This window comes from Barbatula barbatula (assembly GCF_947034865.1).
Source record: "Barbatula barbatula genome assembly, chromosome: 15".
In the NCBI taxonomy this organism is placed as follows: Eukaryota; Metazoa; Chordata; class Actinopteri; order Cypriniformes; family Nemacheilidae; genus Barbatula; species Barbatula barbatula.
Window position 1 is genome coordinate 8,657,457 of NC_136778.1, and position 20,036 is coordinate 8,677,492.

At 37.0% G+C, this 20,036-nt stretch overlaps 1 protein-coding gene across 6 annotated transcripts; it reads right to left on the reverse strand.

The window, feature by feature from the left end:
* Positions 1-457: 457 nt before the first annotated feature.
* Positions 458-4,310, reverse strand: katnbl1 (katanin p80 subunit B-like 1). Of its 6 annotated transcripts, none has more exons than XM_079474075.1 (10): positions 4,125-4,310; positions 3,121-3,248; positions 2,947-2,984; positions 2,543-2,819; positions 1,881-1,996; positions 1,664-1,714; positions 1,490-1,579; positions 1,302-1,406; positions 1,114-1,210; positions 458-1,022 (listed from the first exon to the last, which is right to left on the reverse strand). In XM_079474075.1, exons 2-10 carry the CDS (start codon positions 3,235-3,237, stop codon positions 990-992), a joined length of 924 nt encoding a protein of 307 aa, XP_079330201.1. In that variant the 5' UTR covers positions 3,238-3,248; positions 4,125-4,310; the 3' UTR covers positions 458-989. The 6 variants fall into 6 exon arrangements, with proteins under 6 accessions (XP_079330201.1, XP_079330202.1, XP_079330198.1 ...); XM_079474076.1 differs by having other exon boundaries at positions 476-1,022; positions 1,114-1,207; XM_079474072.1 differs by lacking the exon at positions 4,125-4,310 and adding an exon at positions 3,709-4,086 and having other exon boundaries at positions 476-1,022; positions 1,114-1,207.
* Between the last annotated feature and the right edge of the window lie 15,726 nt (positions 4,311-20,036).

Sequence of the window (20,036 nt, forward strand, 5' to 3'; positions counted from 1 at the left end):
ATTAGGTTTATAACATTCGCATTTTCTATTGTGAGACGGAGTAAAACTGAAATAGTTCACCCTAATATGAAGATTCTGTCATAATTTATCCAGCCTTTTGTCATTTCAAAACTGTATGACTTTCTTCTGTACAACACAAACGACGATATTTATATACCTAAGTTTGTAACTAAACAGCATCGGCCCACATTCACTGGTATTGGTTTTGTGTCCATACAATAGAAGTCGTGCTGTTCAGTTACCAACTTTCTTCTAAATATCTTCTTTTGTGTCCCGAGGAAGAAAGAAAGTCATAAAGGATTAAGGTGTGTAAATGAATTTTCATATTTGGGTGAACTATCCCTTTAGGTATTACTCATCTCACAATTGAATTTTTTTACTTTTCATTGATGACATATGTGCCTTTTGGGGTTAAAACTGAAAATTACAACATGCATACTTATACATACATAAAGTAGAATAGAGGACGACAGATGGCGATTATGTAAATTTATTTGAAAGTTGATTAAAAGAAACAAATCGCTATGTACATTACACTCAAAATATCGCATTCATGATCAGGCAATGGACAACACAATTCTAATAACTTAAAACTCTTGCAATTCAAGTGCATGACTGGAATAACATCTGAAAAAGGAACGCATACACAGTCACATCCACACCATGACACAACAAGTGCAACAGCTAAAAGCTCTGCTTGGCACTTTAGTGAGTTGCCTGATTCCAGAGTCTCATGGAGTTGATTATGTGCCCTTAAGTAAGTCCACTTCAATATGAAGCAGTGATTCAGTGCCTGCGGGAAGACCTCCTCCTCCAGTGCTGAGATCAGGAGTGTCTGAATTGCTCAGTCCATCTATCCTCAATTTAGGCCTACAACACAGCCTATTGCATTTCAGATCCACTAGCAAAGCTGCTCAACAGAACAGCTTAAAAGAATGCTGTACCAAGAGTATATAGTGGTTATCTCCAAAGAGTGCTGCACTGATACATCAGCGCATTTGTGACAGGTGTGAATCTATTACCTGGGAATAAAAAACATAGGAAAAAAGAAAAGAAACGTTAAGACTGAATTTTTAAAAGCATCTGCAATGGAAGAAAACAAAACAAGCCCACCTTTGCCGTTTCTCCTACTGTTCCAGGGACTGAGCTTAAGTGATTCTTTCCCACCCACAGTTCAAGCAGCAATGCTTTCATCGCCTGAACATTCCTGCTGAATACAAAACATTTTCAGTTATTTAACTGTAAAGCTGTCAACAAAAATGTATTCAAATATTAAGTCTGGAAAAAAAAATCTTAAGCACCTTTCATTTGAATTGATATCATGCACGCTTTTGTTGTTTGTGGAGAGCTCAGTCCACCACTTTTTAATAACGGATTGAACCCAGTGTAAAGCTACAATGAGGTGTCTGAAAAAGGTTTAAAAGATAACATTAACCTATTGCAATAAGTAGAAAATAAATAAGAAAGAAAAACTGGACAAACCACTTACTCTTCATATTTAGTGTTGAGAATCATTTTCACCTGTGGTAAAAGGTCAACACAACAGCCAATAGAAATGCACGACTTCTCTTCCTGAAGACTAGAAAGCAAGAAATTAATGTAAACAACGCATCTGCCAGCTTATAGTCAACACATTTGACCATTTATGGTAAACACATCTTACCTTTTAGTAAGTACAGGCAAACAGTCAACAAGCACACCCATGTCTTGTATTCTGGAAAAAAGATTGTAAAAATAAATTCAAATCGTATACTTATTAGGTGCAACTACACGATTTACTTTCAAAGGCTTTAATATGTCCACATTGTTAGACAAAAGGGGCTACATTCACATAGATACATATACTTGAACTATTTACGGGTCTTAAAAAAAATTCTAACCTGTTCAAGTATGCCACTAGTTCACTTGCGTTTTTTCGCCAAAGAGTCAAAGCAACATTAAGTCTGAGATTCCTTCCAAAGAGCACATGGGTCATTGCTTCATGGTCCTTTGATAACTATTCAAAAAATTAAACAAAAAGAGTACTTTAGACAACATCCATTTTCTCTTAGACTGCATTGGTCATATCAGGCGATTTATAGAACATGCTTTAAAAGCTCCATGTGCTTCCACTTCAAGGGAGAGTTTACCCAATAATGAACATTCTATCATAAATTACTCACCCTCCAGTTCTTCCCAACCTTTATACATTACTTTGTTTGGTTGAACACTTTGGTTGAAGTTATTTGGAGTAATGTTAGCAACAGAGACTCTGGGGCACCATTGACTACCATAGTAAAAAGAAGTAGTATTGTAATTGTAATTATGTTGAACAGAAGATTAATAGAACTTAGGAAAACAAACAGTTCTGGGCCACATTTGACAGCCATTTTAATGCTTGTCAATGGTGTCCCAGAAATCTCAGTTGCTAGCATTCTTTCAAATATGTTTTTTTGTGTTCAACAAAAGGAAGATCTTTAAATAGCTTTGGAACAACTTGAGGGTGAATTATTTATGACAGAACTTTCATTTTTGGGTGAACTGTTCCATTCAGGTGACTCACCTCAGTAAAGCAGTCACTGTATTTGGAGCCAGCTCCTGCCATTTTTGAGGTCTCTGTTGAGTTCACAGTGAACCCACAGTTATCACTGAAAGGAATAGCCTGCACGTCACTAGAGCACGTCAGTTCATTCTCTTTGTTTGCCATGTCAGATGTCCTGCCCGTGGTGGGTGATCTCCGACATGCTCCTAATACCACCCCGCAGTGACGCGTTTTCTTTTTGCTAACCACCACTCGTTTCGCTTTACTGTATTTGTGAACACAACGGCCCACTGGAAATCTGTGGAGTGGAAGGTGTGACACACGTTGAAGATCGAGGAAATATAAATAAATAACCTACAAACGAGCTTGTTACAGCATATGCCTTGTCAATAGGATTGCAACGCCATCTAATATCCCGTTCATACCTCTCTTGATCAGTTTCGTCCTTAAGTAAATAATCCACCTAAACAAAACATAAAAATCATTCCTTAAATATTGAAAACTGTGTTTGATTTGATCACACCATCCCTAGGCATACATATGACAATATAACGGGTTTAAAATAGCTTCCTCTCATCGTGGACTTTCACCCCACTCACCTCCCTCATGTTCTTCTCATCTCCAGAATAAACCATATGTTTGAAAATATCATGAGGCTGGGCCTGTTTGAGCCCGTGGATATCTGCATTACTTCCAACATGACTTCCAGTGGCCATAGTAAGAGAATCTAGAAAACAACAGCAAACAAACATTAGCTGACACATGATCTCATCTTTAAGCAAACAACAAGGCTCTCTCGTTTGATATATACAATGATTGTGATGCTTATATATCTTCTACACAAATTCTTGATCAACTTGAGTAAACAGATCATCGTGAAAACCTTGAAATATTTCACGTTTCGAGCATTGACGCGTCAGATTCGTAAAGAAAGATGTTATAAATAAATAAACAAACAAACAGATGATGTTACACGTGGACGTATTAATGCCACATACCCCGGTTACGTCGTTACCAACCAGTGACATTTTATAGCTCTACTTTCTAGGGTACTTTACATGTTATTCATAACTTAAGGCACTTAATGTCGGCGTATATCATAGAAAAAAAGACAAACACACACTCCCCAGACACACAATGCAGTCACACACACAAAGCACTTTGCAAATATCAAACCGACATCTTACCGCAAAACACGTCACGCCGAATGAGGAAAAGCACGTATAAAGCGTTAAAATAAAAGCTAACTAACTTTGAGAATATTTGCTCAAATGTCCAGACATATGTCATGCGGAGCTTTAGGCCTCCAATGATGTGACGTTGCGGTTAAGGTTCGGCACTGTTAGCACTCGCGAGCTACTGAAGTAAACTACACTTTTGCGAACAATCAATCATTTATCTTTGACTAAATTGCAAAAGCCAAGTCTAGAGATTAGCCTTCAGTTCGACCGTCCCTTACGTATCAACCCAAGTGATAAACACACAAGAGATAGCTAGTCGCAAACAAGTTAGGCTAATCACCTGCTAGCAAACACAGACTTAGCACGTACAAAACATAATGTATCCCAGCGTCGTAGATCTCGAGTGTTTTTAAAGCACGTACCATAACATTTTGGAAAGTTGTCTACGCATCCTATGGCACGTTATACATCCAACGGTATGGTATGCAAACCAGGAAGAAATGGAATTTGAGTGGGATTCAGATGGGAGGAAGGACCATTCAAATAAATACAAGTTGAAATGCAGGGACAGTGGCATTGATGAAGCGTATTGAGCGACACCCGGTGGCTAATAGTGATCTGCACTCCGCATTCATATAAAACGACTCTCCGTGATTCTATCTTGCATTTTGGATTTCTTGGATTTGTTAAAAAGGGGAAAACACCACAAACATGGCATGTAACTTTGCTGTTTTTAGAATCATACATTCACTTTGTAATAGGACTTTCTGCAAATTGTTGTCCTAAGGCTAAAATTAGCAAACAAAAGTGATGACAGGCACAGCAGAATACAATTACAAATAGTGCTGATGTAATCATTCCACATCAAAACATTCCTTTTTGGTCAATTTTTTTGATGATGTATGATTTATCTTTGAATTACTATTCCCCTTAGCTAAAAGCAACTGAACGTTCATTAAATGATTGTTTTCTTGGTCCATCACATTACACAAATTCGTATTTAATCCTGGGCTGCAATATAAATGCTGAAGAAGAAGTGTGGTCTTTCATTAGAGCATTAGAAGGTAATTTAGTTGTTTGTTTTATTTGAATGATTATATAATTTACAGCACCACCACAAGGGGTCTATCTTGCACAGTACCCCGACAAAGACATCAGTCGTAACTGTTCAGTTTGGACAAAACAAAGGCCTATCAAATCATCACTAATCAGCAAATGTGGTTTTGTGGTTTGATTGCACAATTTGCGGGGCTACTAGTGTAGACATAATGCACAAATATGTTTCCACTATTCTGTGACAAGTGAAATACTGTATATTTGGTGAAAAACAACATCAGTGTTCGTCTGTGTTCTACAACAATCTCTATGTTAATTAAAAAACAATGCCATTTTATTGAAGAAAGTGACAAACGTTAAAATAATCAGTGCAAAGCTGCAAACTGAATAGGAAAATTGAATAAAATAACTGACATTACACTTCATATTGAGACAGCCACAAAAATGTGCAAACCATTCCACCAGTCATTTGGCTTACTCAGACATTTGTTAATAATAAGTATAATAGTAGTTACTCTATGCAAGATGTATAAAAATAGTCTCTCTAAAAATCTAAAAATAAATATACTAAATTTGCTTTATTGTTTTCACTGGGATGAAAATAGCAGACACTGAGAAACTAAAATACATCCTTTACTGCAAAACACATTTTAAAATAGCATTTGACGGATTTAAGCATATGAGATGAATTTGATGTTCCATTTGTTTATACATTTAGCACCACAGATTTTTGAAGTATAGGCCCACATTTTTACGACCTTTTACAACTTTTACCTTTATTTGAAGTCTGCAAAAAAAGTCCTTTGTAAACACTGATACAGACTTCTGGATCTGCCTTTTCAGATGTTTTTTAAGCGTTTAACAGATGTTAGCCACTTATTACATTTGCAGATGTTGACACAATATATTGTTGAAATCTTTGAAGAATGCAATAACATTTTCCGTCTTTTTCTTTTTGCAAAGTTTGCGGTAAGTTGAAAACCTAGCAAGTTAAATTTCAACCTACATTTGATATATCATCTATTCAGGCTTGCAATGGGCAAAATCTAACCTTAGGAAAACATACTAGCATGACCGCAGCCCTCCATATGTAAAGTAATACCCGAGCACAATAAGTAGTAAAAAGGTGAATGTGTTTGATACACAAGGTTAACATATATGCTTCTGAATCTGTCTTTTCCTGTATTCATCTGCTCTCCTCTTCAGAAGACTGCTGAGATCACCGAGGTTTTTCTATGATGGCTCTCATTTAGCTTCTGATGACAAAACCTGAAATCAGGCACATGGGCCTACTTATCCTTTGATATATATTAAAAATATAAAAGACAGACTGCACCATAACTTTTATCATACATTTACAGGAAACCAAACTAAAGCCAAGAAAAGCAAATAAAAAGCTAACCCTTATTATGTCTTGGGGGGACAACAAAGAGGTCCATAGTAATGATTAATCTAAATGCATAAAACACAAGACATCTATTTTTAACATACAAGACTATCCCCTGTGTTGGACTGACATGTATCAGTACATTTATCAACTGCCCTTTTTTCTTGTCGCCGTGGGAAGGACATTTTTCTGGATAGCACAGAGGACTTACAAAAAGTTGATTTAGGATCATATTTTTAAATCTCTGTTGGACAATTTCCAGAACAGCACATACCCTATAACCACTGGATGGCGATGTAAAGCTGTGGAAGGAGAAAGTGTATGAAGGCGCTGAAGTCTACTACTAAACAACATTGAATGAATAATCTGTAACATTGTTATGAGGAGAAAAAATATTTATCTGTACAATATATATGTTTAAAGGGGCCATCTTAAAAGGGGCACGATGTCCCTATTGATCTCAGAATTGTGCATATATTGATTTTTAGAGTGCCCACTTATTAAAATCCTGTCTATGCATCATCCATTTTAGCATGAACTAGGTATAACTAGGTACAACTATTTATTTCTCAGCAAACCCTCTGAATATATTGTACGTTCCTAACCCCAAAATACACTTTGACCTCTGAACTTGGTAACCTTGTTTGGTTAACCTGACGTCTGACTAAGAATGAACGCACTTGTGAGATTATGGTCATTTTTCAACCTCAACTGAACCTCACAACTAACAAAAAATATGCACATGCAAAGAAATCATACAGTATCCCTGTGGCATAATGGATAGATCATGACATTAGCAACACCAAGGTCATGGGTTTCATTTCCAGGGAACACAAATACTGTATGCCACTGAATTAGCTGTACGTTACTTTTGATAAACTGTCGGCCAAATGCATAAATGTAAACATTGGAATGCATTTCTGACACTTTGGTGTTCACACATCAAGCACGTAATTGGTGAGCGGAAAAGGCAATATTTACTTCTGCTGGCATCCTGTCTGGTTCAGTTTTTAATCTCTGGTAGACCCTTTGATGCAGTCGTTTTCTTTGGATGTTCATTCGAATATAGGATTTATGAAGAGTTTATTCAGTGCATATCAGCCCAAAGGGGCAATTGCATGGGTTATCTACTGTATATCCTTATAGCCTGGAGCACCTTTAGACCTCAGGTTTCCAGACAGGAACCCACTTAGTAATGAATAGACTTAATACACATTTTAGAGTACTTTAAAATATTTAGATATACTGTTAGATTCAAATCTTAGCTGTCTTTCCGAAGCCTCAAATTCGCCTTTTCTGGAAATGGACAAACATAAAGGGTGACTAATAATAATGATAAAATCACAAAATACGGAGATACAAGCTTTCGGAAAGACAGCAGTGATATGTGAGTTTATATGCTCTGTTATGTAAATGTCCGTTAAAAGTTATCATCATTTCAACTTTTGACAACATCATAACTTACAATTTTTCTTTCAGCCATTTAAGGTGACCAAAATGGTCAAGAAAGTTTCATTAACATCACATTGCATGTTGTGGCAACTTTGCATTGCATGTGACTACTTTGATTTGATTAAATCTGTTTGAAAACATTTGATTTGGTTTAAGAAATGAGAATGTTAGATCTCATAGATGGATTGTCTATATAAACATTTAGGGGGTAAAACAAAGTCATTAAGGAACAAAATATTTCAGATGTATAATCCATGATATGTTATGATTTTGACTTATTATAGAGAATGTGGTCTGAAAATATGTTTGAAAGCTAAAGTGCAGAACTCTAAATGAAAATCACTGTTCACTCCAAAACCATGCAACTCACTGCATGTTAGAATAAATACATTCTACAAGTGTTTCCTCCCCAAATATATAGTGGTTACAACTGGACAATACAACTCTGTGTAATGAAATTAAAAGAGGAAGTGCTGGAAAAACAGCGCTGAAGTTAGAAAAACACTCAGTTGTTGTGTTTCAGCCAGTATTTACTCTGCGTAACATAGCATGAAAAAAGTGACAAGGTTGAGATTCCACATCCTGACAGGCTGGCTGGACTCTCTCCTCTTTACAGGTAAGATGATAGCTAGCGTGTGAGACCAGACTGCAAATTTAGCACTCTTCTGCCAACTTGAAGAGGGGATACTGATGTATTCATCGTGGTGGCCGTGGATGGAAATCTGCAGACATATAACACATTATTATTTAGAAATAATACATTGCTTTGAATAAAGCATCTGGTATTAAATGATATATATTCAAACTGTGATTTAATTGTATGACACGTCAGTAGAATTAAGTTTACAGTCCAATGTATTAATCATTTTTACTCACCTTCTTTCAGTAGCCTAATGATATAAGAAAAGATCTGTTTCTGTTTTATATTCCCTTTACACTCTGAACGGCAGCAAAAATACAAAATAGGCCTTCTTTACATACATTTATTTCACCAATCTAAACAATGAAGTCCAGCCAAACAGCACATATGTCAGCACTTTGAATCCCGCGCACATGTGCATGTCTTTTACTCAAGCTGTCCTGTTTTATGTACGGTTTCCCACGTGTATTGAATCGATAATGTACTGTAGATTTACACAAGATGGGTTAAACACTTCCTGACGCTGGCAAAAGTCCTCTGAGCATTCTGACATCAAACAGCTTGCCGTTTTCATGCGGCCGAGCAAGAGTGCGCTTTTTAATAACAAATTGCATACCACAAACTTAGGGAAAATAGTTTCCAATTTGATTTTTTTTCTTTGCACACTTTGTCTTATTGTTTTTTAGATGAGTCCATAGCAGTGTAATATCAGATGGGAAAATAATGCTAATCTTTGCAAATGCATTACATTTGTGCATTTTATGCAAAACAACATACAGGGCTCTTGAGAAAATGTATGCAATTAAAAGAAAATACTTTTTGTTTTACTTATTTATTTTTACCAATTTTCTCAAGCAGTGGTTCAGTGTGTTCAGAACATGATTGACAATACCAATAGCCTACTAATGCATTACTTTCAATAATCCATGTTAAATGCACACAAACCTTCACCACATGGATTTAGAAATTTTTGACAGACACACACTCATCTATAAAGGATTATTCATTAGGAACTGCATACACATTCAGACCAGTAAACCCACAGCAGATTTATAAAGGTCCACCAAAACATCAACAAATCCAGAGGCCACAGGCTAAGCAATGAGAATCTATCCCTTTTGCATCATCACTTCGTTCTTATATGAGGATCCAGGTTCTGATTCACTCTTTGGCACGATGCTGATAACAAATGGGAGACAGTGACATCACTGTCATATTTCATACAAAAACCAAACTGACAGAGAGGAAAGAAATCCTCAAGTTTATACCTCAATAGATCCAGAGGTTCAGAGTCACAGCTTTGCCGTTTCTTTCAAAGTTCTAGTCTGGCAGACAAACTATGAAAATTGAATGTGTCATGCTATCTAAGAAACAGCTAATATTTCAAGCATGAGATTTAACTCTTGGTCATCACAATTCACAATTGCATTATAAAAAAATAAAACAAATGTGTTAGTGTAAACACATTTGTTGTAGTCTTCATGCACAGACTTTCATTTCTGCCAGATGCAATTGATATAAAAAAGACCACAGCCCTGTTTGGGTGACCTCCACACAAGCGCCACCACGTGATATACCAGACCTATGATCTTTGATATGGATATGATGTTTTTCAAAAATATTGTCCTTAAATAAATTTAGGAACAGGTCCAAAGCAAATGACCCAGATGTTTAAGAATTATGTTGCATAAGCTCATTTTAATTGCTGACTTTATTGATATAATTGATCTGTATTGACAGCCAGTTAAAGGTCCATTGTATGAATATTTTGGCAACTTGCAGTGAGGGTGCGAATTGCAACCAACGGCTCACCCCCCTCCCCGTCCCTTTTGAAGCACTGCGGTGGCTGACAAAGAACTAAGATGTGACGTTTACGATTACCGAAACGCAGTAATAAAAACATAACACTTCATTATGTAAGGTCTTAATACACCCCCAAAGACATTTCTGTCAATAGATCATCCACAAAATAACAAATTGGACATTAATACCACGGCCTAAATGCAAGCAAGCTTCATCAGTTTGGCTTGTGTGAACTATGTTTACTCTGTTCTTGTGTGTAAAACCTGTTCTGTGAGAAAGTCCACACTACTGTGAAGGTCAAACAAGAACACAGACCAAGCAACGTGATTGTTTGACAGATGAAGAGCTAGTGTTGATGCTGATTACTCGATTTTCCATGAAAGATTCAGTCGAGTGTGGATGAGTGGATGAATTCACATAGGGCTCCTCACTGGAATGTTCTCAACCGATCCATCTGAAAACAGCAACAAAATCTGCCATTGCGAATGTTTCCCCTGCTTTCAGTCCAAATACATTCAAAGATACGTTAGAGGGCCAGCCTCCACCTTGCAATGAGACGAATCTTCTTTAGACCTCAAATTATCTTCAACCGATGATTCAATCAAGGCATTTTCCTAAATGTCTGTCATTGAGGTTACGGTGATGGAGTAGGATAGACAGACGGGCTGATGGGAAAATACTACAATAACATGATGTCTGAGGCTACTTTGGCAATGTAAACACAGCAACACGAGTAACGTCATACACCGGGACAAATATTGACAAACACCAAGCTCTCACGTACTTTCACACATGCTGACTGGGCCGAACAGGAAGCTACCGACTGCTGGCTGTGTATGATTAAATTCTACAACAAACTTGACTTTGACTAACACGCTCACACGCATCAACACTGGTTCCATCTTGAGCCTTCCATCCACCTGCACATTCGTCGCATCCATCGTTGAGCTCTGGGTTTAAAAGCTTGTCATGTATTTATTTCTAGAGAATAATGCCACAGATATGCAGAGGGATGCTAAAGAGAGGATATAAAAGAAGTATTGTTTACAGTGAAACCATAGACTGCAGGGTGTACTTGCATGGTTGTTTTAAACAGAACAGGTTTTGTTTTGACAGATTCAGTCTTGCAATCACTGTGTAATATTAAAACAGATGCTACTGCTAACAGGCGGGGTTTTGATCTAGACTTCAAGAGCATATTTATATTAATATTATTACACGGCTCCGGATAACTTGACTTTGATTGGTCAGTTATGACATTCAGAGGTATTTTACCTTTCGCAATCATCCACTAAAACAGAGAACACACTGCTCATCCGGGTCCTGCAAGTCATATTGACTGGTATTTCTACAGTATATGATTAATGTATGTCTCCGCCATCACTTTCAAAGGTCAGGTTTGAATTTATGATAAATGAGCTACAAAAATATTTCAAATCAATAGTTTTTGTCCAATTATTTATGAATGTGGCATGTAATAAGCAGGATAATACACATCCAGATGGATACAAAAACAAGATCTGCTCACTCGTCTGGGTTCATTTTCCTTTCAAAAAACAATAAAGATAATAATTTTGCGCTTAACTGTTTATTGAGAGCAATTTAAAAATAAGTATGTTATTAGAAATGTAACATTACAAGTTAATGCGCTACACAAAATGTTTAAGGGTAACTTTGGTAAAATGTAGCAGTGATATTTTTGTAATAATTCAGTCACGTTCATGCAGAATCTGCCAAGCTTTACGTCTGCACTACACAGCAGTTCCTATGAATTTAATTCACTAAGTACGTATGAGCTATGATGTCATCATTACTGCAACCTAAAATGACGTAAGAAGTTGGCGTGAACAGAGTTTATATCTGTCAATCAAAATGAAGGGCCCTTAATGACATGGAACAGTGTCAAGTAGACCTAAACACAAACATTGTTGTGTAGGAACAGTGATGGGAATGATTGCTGCACTACGTCCTGATGGCCTGAACCTCAAAGGCCTTTTTGTTTCCCATAACAGTTCGGCATGGCCACAAACCCCTGTGGAGTTGCAACCATCTAATGTGGAAAATGTAGAGCGAGCTTCTGAACATTGGAATGAATGAAAGAAACAGTTAACTTACCTAAAGCAAAGACATTAGACGTAGCTGGTATTTAGATGTAGATAAAAGTATTGTTCTGAATATAAATGTGTCACGACCTGAGAAAATCCAACACATATTTTCAGATTTTGATACCATGAAAGCTGGGTTCCAGCCCTTTCCAACACTGTTTTTATTTTGTTCTGGTTTTAAAAATTCTGGTTATCCGAAGTCGGCTGACCACTACGATTTTCAGAAACGTAAATGTGAGAAAAAGTTTAAAGTTGGCGATAAAAAAGCAATGAAAATAAGAGCACAACAGTCAAGTAGGCCTTTCACAAGTACAAGTAATTAACAATTTAATATAAAAACATTCCCTAGTGTTGAAAAATGTAAAACACACCGTTTGAAAACCATAAAAAAAGTGAAAATAATCCTTGTCAATATGAAAATGGTGAGTACACATTAAGAATGAGAGCTCTGTCAGGTCCCCTTAAAGCACAGCATCACTACACAAGGAGACAAGCTAACTTTACCCTGGAGAGAACGGAAGTAAGTACACAGTAAAATCACCAGTGTTAAAAAAGGTCAAATTAACACTCACTTGCCAATACCGATGCCTACCGATGCCTGTACCTTTTCACAACACAATAGCTCCATAATTACTACAACTTCAACACATTATGAAAAAATGTATGTGCTTTCCACAAATCTTTCTGTCGTCTCATGAGGTATCGGTGCATTTTTACGAGTACGAGTACATTAGCTTAGTATTGGGCTCGAAACTGATACTGGTATAGGTGCATCCCTAAAACCCATCTCTTCTGTGAATACCTGACAGGCAAATTATATGATATAAAAAAATTATAAATGATGATATAAAAAATGGACTTATCGTCGCTCTTTCTCTTAACAGGTACTGTTCTGGCTTTTGTTGAAACTAGTAACTTGGTAAAAGCACCTATTGTATTATTGCTCCTGTATCACATATTGTTAGTTTCCTCCCTAAATTCTCTGTAAGTGGCTTTGGATAAAAGCATCTGCTAAATGAATAAATGTAAAGCTGTGGGCAACTACTTCACCTCCGCCCGCATTTTGCAAACATCATCTTGCCACTATATATTTTTCAGAAATAATCAAGCGATTTTAGCCAAGATATTTTCAGAGATGACAGAAAAGATGTTATAGAATAATAATTTAACGAAACCCAATTTTGATCAAAAATTTACTCTCGACCCATTTTTTATATTGCTGATAAGACCTAGTGTGACATCCGACAGGTTTTCCCAGATTGCATCACAAAAAAACGCCTCTCCTTGCATTCATTAGCACGGTTAGACAACCGAGCCGAGAACATTTTAGAGTTGTGTCATGTCAAACTAGGCTCACGTGGAAACATAAATGTAACCGTTTTAGACTGTGCTCTTAGAGGGAAACTGCCATGGACAGTAGACTTGAGGTTGATGAGGTTTTTCCACAAATAGTATACAATGCATATAAACAATGATTTGACAAATCTAGAAAAGTGTTCATGTAGCTCAGTTGGTAGAGCATTCCATTAGCAGTGTAAAAAGGTCATGGGTTTTATTCCCAAGGAACAGATATCTTTAAGAAAACAGTATAGACTGAATACATTCTAAGTCCATTTGCATAAGAGCATCTGCCAAATGCATGATATAAAGTATAATGTAAGGACATTAACCAATAAATACTTCCCTATATCTTGTCAAATTATCATTGTTGCACCTTTTTGCTATGTCATATACTGAGAATAGCTTCTTATTCCATAACTGCATGCCACATGCCACATGCACTGCTTGTGTCTTATTAGAAGCAAAGCCCAAGTTTTTATTACTACAAGTCATGAAACTTAAACACCAATAAATCCTTGACCCCTTTCCTGCTGTATATTAACACTGAGAATTTTGAAAACATTCAAAACACGAGTGGAATGGAGGGAATCCTCTTGGTGGCCAGAATGAGGGTTCCTGGCAGTAATGCATATGTCCGATGACAAGCTTGCCAAAAGAACAATAAAGTATCAGGATTGATAGGAAGCTGGTACAAAACCAGTGAATGAAGATTTTGACGAACTGTCTTTTATCAAAAAGTGTAGTCTTTTATACAAAGAATTACAGCTGAATTTTAGTTTATGATTTGTGTATAAGAGACATACTTGAATTTCTGCAGGGGATTCCAGTGGATTTTATAGAGACGCAAAGGTAAAACAAGTACAAACAGTCTGAAGCAGTATCCAGTTCACCTTTATGAAGGTCAGATTCCAAATTCCTCCTGAAGCAGACATTTCACCCCCACTCCCTGCATTGCAATGATTCGAGCAGATCACATTCACACAATAACACAAAACGTGTTAAGTGTAATTTTTCCTGTGGATCATCACTGCCCATGCTTTAACATCTGAATATGTCATTTCCCCCATACTGACTGAAATTAAACTCCTTGTTTGTTTCCTTTTGCTTGTGAGGTTGAGAGGCCTTTAGCAGATGAGGTCACTATGGAGGGGATTAGGTTAGACCCCCTGATAAATGGAAAGGACTCAAAAAAACAATTTGCAAACATTACCATATAATTTCTATGAAGGTCAACAGCAAAACTTGAGAGCATGTAGATTTGAAATTGTGAACTGGTAAAGTAAGTATCTGTACTTATACACTAAAATGTACATCACAGCCCCATTGTCAAAGCTTGTAAAATAAAATCTGAAGTTGAATGTTGAGATTTGCACTTCTGAATTTGAAGTTACAGAAAAATAGTCACAAAAGTGTAAACTGGCATTTACAAAATACATTGGCAGATTGCACATTTATCATTAAATGCCGCTCCTTCTCTCGCCTCTGAGCTTTCAAGTGCACAAGTAAGTTTTGCAACAGGTTTATCGCGAAAGTAGTAGCAAAAGTCAAGGCGGGAAGATTTAAAACTGCAGTGACAGGTTTGAGAGGTTGTAGATGCCTATTTGTGGTTGTAATTCAAATCTGAATCTAGGAAAACGTGTAAATATGAGCAATGCATTTGTAACTGCCAATGTATTTTGTAAATTTGTGACCATTTTTCTGCAACTTCAAATTCAGAAGACAGATTTGTGAGTTTTGTCCACGAGTGTAAAGCTCAAAGTTCAACTTCAGTTTTTTATTTTACAAGTTAATTTCAGTGTACAGGTACAAATACTTATTTTATAAATTCAGAAATTAAAATCTACATGCTCTCAAGTTTTGCTACTGATTTACCTTCACAATTTTCAAGAGAAGCTTGCGATCTTTCAAAAGAATCAAACAACACGTAAAGGCTCGGGAGTCAAATATTTCACGCTAGTATATAAATCTTAATGTGCAATATTGCTAACGCAGAAGGAATAGGATGTGATGTTTGTTGTTATAAAGAGATGTTACCATAAAACACTTTGGCCATCCAGGATCTTTGATTTAAAATGTTTTTCTTTCCAATTATTTTTGTATTATAAAGGAATAAAATACCTTTAGAAAGAAACAACGTTATACTATATAATAAATTATACTATCTTGTAATCTATTTTTTTTAGAAAATGTTTACAAAGTTTGCACACGAACTGGAATCTTGTGAAATCTCACACAATTATGTCTAAAAATTAAATAAAACTCTTTGGTTTTCATCAATGGCAAAACATCTGTGAGTGAATGCAATTTAGCTGCATCTAGCAGTGAGGTTGCGAACTGCGACCAACACCTCAATACCTCTCCCTTTGTGAAGCACTACGGTGGCTGACACAGGACAAAGCTGTTGGCTTCTTTCGCTTCTTTGCCGAAGTAGAAAACGTATTTACGAAACGCACTCTGTAGAGCAGTTCGTCCGTTCAGGTAAAAACCGTGGGGAACCGTGGTATATGTAGACAGAAGTTCTAATGTAATGAAAACATAACACTTCATTATGTGAGGTCTTTATACACCTCTGAAGACAAAGTTGTGTATATAATGTAGCATTTCTGTCAATATATTATACAAAAAAATTACACACAGCACATTTAAAAAACAAACATCACAAGCCATTGCAACACACAAACACAGTTTCAAATAGGATTGCCTCCGTGTGGATAAAAAAAAACTGATAACACATGTTACTTGGAGATGAGAGAGACGTGTTTTTTTGGGTCGTCTTGGAAAACATAAACACCTCTACTCAAACGCTTGGCCAGAAACAACAATGTCATCAAAAGAAATTCCAGAGCTTTACTTCAGAGACAGTAGGAAAGATCTACACGTCAAACCCACACTGTTTATAATCGTACTTATCTTTCACCACACGTCCGAAACTCTGAATTCTCACCAGCTGGAAAACTCCCCTGAGATGCCCGCAATGCGTGTTGTTTGGATCAAGGAAACTATATTGAGAAACAAACAGTCTTCCATAAACTTGTTCTTCCTGGAAGCTCGGGCAGTCTTAATGGGTTGGCTTTGTTAAAAAGGAAACGTGTCGCTTGAAGTCATTGTTCTCTTTCAAGTTGCTTTGGAATCCCATCAATCTATGAACTCATCATCGTGGTCCTCGTGTCACAGCGCCGAGGAGATTCCACTACAAAGAGTTCCTGCAGGCATCTATGGAGATTCTCAGTAATTCCATTGCATGAGTTCTCAGTTCAATTGTCTCACCGGCTGTGATCGCAATGGAATATCAGGATGACCACTGTGAAAACATTGACCTTTATCATAAATCCAAGACAAAAACAATAGAGTGAGCGCCAGTTTATAATGTGCCGAAGGAACAAACCAGGAAATGCAGGTTCACCATTCAAAATATCAATCCTTCAAAATGAACAACAATAATTTTTTATCCAATATTATCATTTCAATACAGTTATGAAACAGTAACACAATATTATACTTTTTCTCCTGTTTGATCAGGCATGAAGGAATAGGGTGTTGGGAAGCGTAATTTGTTGAGCTCTCTGCTTAGACTGGCTAGGATTCCCTGCACAATACCTCTCTCTGTTGGCCCCGGCTCTCCAAAAACAAGCCATGTCCAGGAGATATGCACTGGGGCCCATCCTGAGTTGCTATATGTTTTTCTTTGATTTTCTTTCGGCACGACACAGGTCCACAGATACACCACTAACCTTCTCCACTAATAAATTAACATTTAAATATATCGCCTTTACTGCCAGCAGGGTGGATCAATAGATCTCCAGGAGTGACCCTGAGAACCGAGGGACCCACGGGGCCGAAACCTGAATGTGCAGCAGTTGGCAGTATTATTTTAGCTGCCGGTTGACTTATGTGGCCAAGGCTAGACTTGTTAGCCTACAGATAGTGTCCTTGTGTCAATGATGTGACCTATCCGTGTTAGTTTTGAGAAATAATATCGTAGTACAGAATGTTACCCACCTGAAGTGATTTGCGAAGGAGAGCATCTGATTCCACTCCGAGGTAAAACGTTTGAACTTGGGGCTTGGTTCACATTAATCTCGCTTTTTAGATTGAGCAGCATGGAAATGTTTTTGACTAAGCAAATGCAGATGGCTCGGTCTGTTTCTAGGGGTTCACGGTGTACAGAGAAGCACGATGAGACTCATAGTGTGCATCAATTCAGGCCACAGTTATATAACAGACAATTAGCTGGTGGTTTCACTTGGCCACAGCTTTCACAGGACATCTCTCTCTCTCTCTCTCTCTCTCTCTCTCTCTCTCTCTCTCTCTCTCTCTCTCTTTCACTCTCGTCATGAGGCCCTATCTGTGTTCATATCTCACCAATAACATTCTGGAATCTGTGTCTTTCTTGAATCCATATCAGTCTTTTAAAGAGCTCCTTGAGATGGAAATATTTTTTGCTGTTGATGCTAACTGTTGAAGTGCGAACACTGAAAGGGGCAGATTTGACATGAGACAACCAGATATTGGTCACATGGCTGTTCATGGGTAGTTGACACATACACCGTACATGTGTCCTGTTGTGACAGGAAAAGAAAAACTGTTAATAATGTATTATTATATATTATCAACATTTATACCTTTGTTAGTTTTTTTCTAAAATGTTGATGTAACACAATAGGACACATTTACACATTTATTTGTCAACTACCCATATACAGATGGGTAACAACAGAACATGTTTACTGTTTACTTCATAATGAAGATGGATGTACTGTTCCATCTCCTTATGCATTTCTTCTTGGACCTACCTTGACATAATTGTGCACATTCAGTGTGTAACATGGTAGTTAAATACAGAGGTTTACATAAATAAATAAAATAAAGTGTCTTTAGTACTGCAAAGATTTAGGCCTTGTGAGCCATACCATGTATGACATTAAGTAATGTGTGAATCAACACTGAGAGTTTGACCTCAGACAAAACAAGTCAGAGTGCTTCCATTTTGGGAACTCCCACTAAGGTACTACATTTTTGTACTTTCCTCTGTTGCCCTCACTCATGCAACTGTGGATTTGTAAAATCGGAAGATAAGCAAGGTGCTGCACACACAGATTGGAGTTCATAACTTAAATCTATAAATCTAGACAAATAATCCAGAAGATTCGGATCAACACACAATTACGACATCACAGGTTGAGTATTACAAAAGATCCCTGAAGCACACTATTCAATTGATGAATTACAAAACATAGAGGATGGTGGTATTCAACTGCATACAAACTGCCAGCAGAAATGAAACTAATGATTTTGTTAGAAGCTCAAAAATATTATAAAGAGGGTCCCTACTCAGGTGGCTTTTGGCATCAACTCACAATATTTATCAAAAATTACAGCATTACAAAATAAAAATACCATTAATTAACAATTTCGCACATGAACATTTGTCAAAAAGCCATCAATTAATCCAATTTACCTCTGAAAATGTGCATTTCTAAGAAGCAAAAACTTGTACAATTTAAAAACTACAATAATCCAATTTTCTGTACTCAAAGCAAGACATACAAATACACAAAGTATTCACACGTTTCTCTTTGAGTACAGAAAATTAAATGATTGTAGGCTACATGATGCGGCTTGGTTCTGAAAAGCTGTTTCTAAAGTGTGTGTCCCACAGAACATAAAAATGTCACCGCCAAGGCGGGGCTGAGGATCGTCAAACCAAAAGCCAAAAGGTCCCTGGTCAGATCGGATCAGCTGCGGCATTAACACCTCAGCCAGCAGTGGAATGGGAGTGGCTGACACCAAAAAGTAAAGGACTCTATGTGAAAGCGCACGCTGCTCGTAAACATCATGCCACATACCAACGTAACTAGTCAAAAAGCTGTTAATAGACTTTATGTAGCTGTATCCTTCCCACAAAGGAAATTGTAACCACGGAAGGACATAGTGATATACTGAAGAAGCCAACAGAAGAGAATTATGTAAGCGTTCCCTAAAAACCCTGCACTGAGAGTTCAGGAAAAACGTGACGTCTGGGTGCTAATGAAATGCAATTGTGCATAATTATGGTGCAACCTATTAATGTGTTTAGGATTTAATAACACGTGATTTTACTTTCCTACAATTAGAGTTTCTCGGGCATATATGCATACCTATTGCTCTAAAAATGTTAGGTTGTTTCAACCTATGGGTCAAATATGGATTTCTGTACAGTACACATCTTTCTATAGTAAGAAACACATTATAAAACAAGTCATCAACTGGAACAGAACTATTGAACGTGTCCTTCATAAAGGGACTATCTCCCCTTTCAAAAGACCTTTGTGATATTGCTGCTTCAAGTCAAATGTATTGTAGGTTTTTATCAATAAATAATCAAGACATAAAGCTCACATGGACATTGAGCAATGTGTCTGTTTGACTGTATTTTAAGATAAAGATGATGAATTGAGGATGTTCCCTCACAAGGATGTGATTAATTGGGGCCCTTCCTTTTTCCTTGAAGTCATTGTGGAGGTCTACACACTTTAAGGAAAACATCCAACAGTGAGGTCATGGAAAGATC